This window comes from Oncorhynchus tshawytscha, linkage group LG29, assembly GCF_018296145.1.
Source record: "Oncorhynchus tshawytscha isolate Ot180627B linkage group LG29, Otsh_v2.0, whole genome shotgun sequence".
Taxonomy (NCBI): Eukaryota; Metazoa; Chordata; class Actinopteri; order Salmoniformes; family Salmonidae; genus Oncorhynchus; species Oncorhynchus tshawytscha.
Genome location: NC_056457.1, coordinates 33321186 through 33324425, shown reverse-complemented (window position 1 = coordinate 33324425; position 3240 = coordinate 33321186). Strand labels below are relative to the sequence as shown.

The 3240-nt window shown below is 45.8% G+C and overlaps 1 protein-coding gene across 1 annotated transcript in view; it reads left to right on the top strand.

Annotated features, from left to right (window-relative positions):
• The first annotated feature begins 857 nt into the window (after positions 1-857).
• The window catches only part of LOC121841318 (repetitive proline-rich cell wall protein 2-like), a 158255-nt gene continuing 155872 nt past the window's right edge, over positions 858-3240 (top strand). Inside the window, exon 1 of the mRNA XM_042308667.1 lies at positions 858-905. Coding sequence (XP_042164601.1) covers positions 858-905 — 48 coding nt within the window. The remainder of the gene's footprint in view (positions 906-3240) is intronic.

Sequence of the window (3240 nt, the reverse complement as noted above, 5' to 3'; positions counted from 1 at the left end):
TTACAGTTCAGTCATTCATCAAGCACTCTTATCCAGAGCAACTTACAGTAGTGTGTACATACATTTTCATACTTGTCCCCCATGGGAATCAAACCCACAACTCTGACATTGCAAATGCCATGTTCTACCAACTGAGCTACATGGGACAATATGCTACTACATAAAAAAAAAATGTGAATACAAAGCGTTATGTTTGGGACAAATCCAACACAACACATCACTGAGTAACACTTTTCATATTTCCAAGCATAGTGGCTGCATAATGTTATGGGTATGCTTGTTATTGGCAAGGACTAGGATGTTTTTTAGGATAAAAAAATAAACAGAACGGATCTAAGCACAGGCAAAATCCTACAGGAAAATCTGGTTCATGCCTACTCCTGCTCCCTCCCTCAGGCGCTCAAAGTCACCGGTCTACAAACCACCGGTCCTGGCAACCCATATTGTGCACACCTGGCAACCCATTGGGCACACACCTGGCAACCCATTGGGCGCACACCTGGCAACCCATATTGCGCACACCTGGCAACCCATATTGCGCACACACCTAGCAACCCATATTGTGCACACCTGGCAACCCATTGCGCACACACCTGCTCGCCATTACTTCTCCATGATTCTCTCACGTTATGTACGCTTCTCTTGCTTGTTCATTTGCTTCAGGTTCTTTATTCAGGTTTTTTATTCAGGTTCTTCTGGACCTGTTTCCTGACTCCCAGCGTATAAGTTACACAATTACACCTCCACAACAAAAAAACGGAAGCCGCAAGAAGATTCAATCCTTTTCCAGATGGTTAACGAACAAAGTCATCTACTCCATCAACACAACGACCAGCTGGCCGAAACTGGGGACGGCCATGGAAGAGGTCCTCTGCGTTCTCCACTGCTTTGACACCACCAGCAAGGTTTTTCCATTCCCCTACCAGAGGGCTTCCTACGATGGGTGGTGACAGTTAGCCAGTCCCCCAGTCCCCCAGCCTACCCAGCCATCCGCCCAGGTCAGTGACGCCCGACTATCCCTTCTGGAGAAATATGACGGCACTCAATTTAAATGCCGTGGCTTCCTACTCCACTGCTCCCTCTATTTCGCATATCAGACAGGAGCCCCCACCAATGAGAGGTCCAAGGTTGCCACGTCATTTCCCTGCTGACCAGACGGGCGTTGGAGTGGGCTACGGCCGTGTAGGAGAGAGAAGAGAAGGAGTTTTGGTCCAATTTCGAGGTTCACGGCTCTGATGGTCTTCAACCATCCTCCAGGGGGTAGAGAGAGAGGCGAGCGACTCTTCCAGCTCCGGCAGGGTGCCCAAACCGCTGCAGAGTATGCCCTCACCTTTTGGACTTTGGCAGCTCCCAGCAGATGGAATGAGCATGCACTCCGTTGTTGGATGTTGGGATGACAATATTTCCTCGGAGTTGACATGTCGGGATGACAATATTTCCTCGGAGTTGGCATGTCTGGATGACAATATTTCCTCGGAGTTGACATGTCGGGATGACAATATTTCCTTGGACTCTCATCTCGATTGCCATCTGTCTGGATAACCTTGTGCGGGAGCACCGGCATCCACCTCGCCACTTGCCTCCCTCCTTTGGCTGTCCTGAGTCTGAACCCATGGAGATAGGGGCCACACACCTCTTCGCGGCAGAGAGATGTTGCCGGAGACAGACAGAAATACTCACAGCTTTATTTGCTGCAAAAGTTGATTCTAACATGTATTGACTCAGGGCGAATGTGAATGAGATATTTCTGCATTTAGTTCTCAGTGCATTTGCAAAGATTGATATAAACATGTTTTCAATTTGTCGGCACTGTAGGTGTGATGTATATGACACTCCCCTACGGTGTGACCAGGACACTGTTGTTTCCAAAAGGAAGATGTGTGTGAACTGATGAGACACTGGCTCTCGATGATGTTGGGGGGGGGGTCTCTCTCTATATATATATTAGGGAGAAATAAAATGCCTTAGGTAGGCAATGTAAATAACAAATGTATAGTGAAACTATTGCAGTAGTTTTTTCCCATTTAAGCAGTGGCTCCCGGCTCTTATGATATCCCACCAGGTGTATGTAGGGTGTTGGTGGTGAGGCTCAAATGGAGAGGCAGGCATTTGTCATCTCCCACACCACTGCAAGAACACTGGGGACACAGTGTCCATATTACCAATCACCTTGTCGTGGTTAAATGCAGTGCCATCTAGTGGCCAGAATCTAAATTGTGCCTGGGCTGGAATAATACATTATTGCCTTTCTCATGCATTTCAAAGATAATGGTCCCAAAAAAATCTAATGTGTTATATTCTCCGACAATAATTTCACATTTCCACAAACTTCAAAGCGTTTCCTTTCAAATGGTACCAAGAATATGCATATGCTTGCTTCAGGTCCTGAGCTACAGGCAGTTAGATTTGGGTATGTCATTTTAGGCAAACATTTTTAAAAAGGGTTAGATCCTTAAGAGGATGATCTGCCAGGTTTTCCCTGACTCTTTGTTACGTATACCACCTGCAGTCCCCCCCGTATTTACTAAGCCCAACACAAAGCTAAACAGACACAAATGTCAGGTGCTCGGTTTGCAGTCTAGCTCCACATGAAGAGTGACATTTTACCAAGCAAGCACTGTTTTTCTGTTAGTGATTTTTGCACCTAGATGTTTTCACCAGCCACGAAGCAAGTCAGTAAAGGAACTTTGATCTGTGCAGTATACTCTAATCATTATAGCCACTGACTTCTGTTGAGACTGTGTGTTCCAGGCAAAACTGTGTTTTTGTTGATCAATGTATTTAAATGGCCATTTGGCAAGTGCAAAGTATCTGTTATGCTCTTGCATAGCTTTGTAGGACTTTCAAAGACTACAGAGTGAAATAGTTAGCTTAGCTTTAAGCGACTATTTTACCCTGGGCTGATAGGCCACAAAAATACTAAGATTCACTTTCACGTTGTTTCTCCTTCTCAATGGCTTCCAAGACTGTCTTTTCCTCATATCCCCCTGTTCATCTGCATTGACCTGAAAGAGCTGACCAGGTGAAAGCCAGCCTGATAAAGAGCTGACCAATTGAAAAACAACATGATAAAGAGCTGACCAGGTGAAAGCCAGTCTGATAAAGAGCTGACCAGGTGAAAGCCAGTCTCAAAAGAGCTGACCAGTCGAAAGACAACCTGATAAAGAGCTGACCAGGTGAAAGACAACCTGATAAAGAACTGACCAGGTGAAAGCCAGTCTGATAAAGAGCTGACCAGGT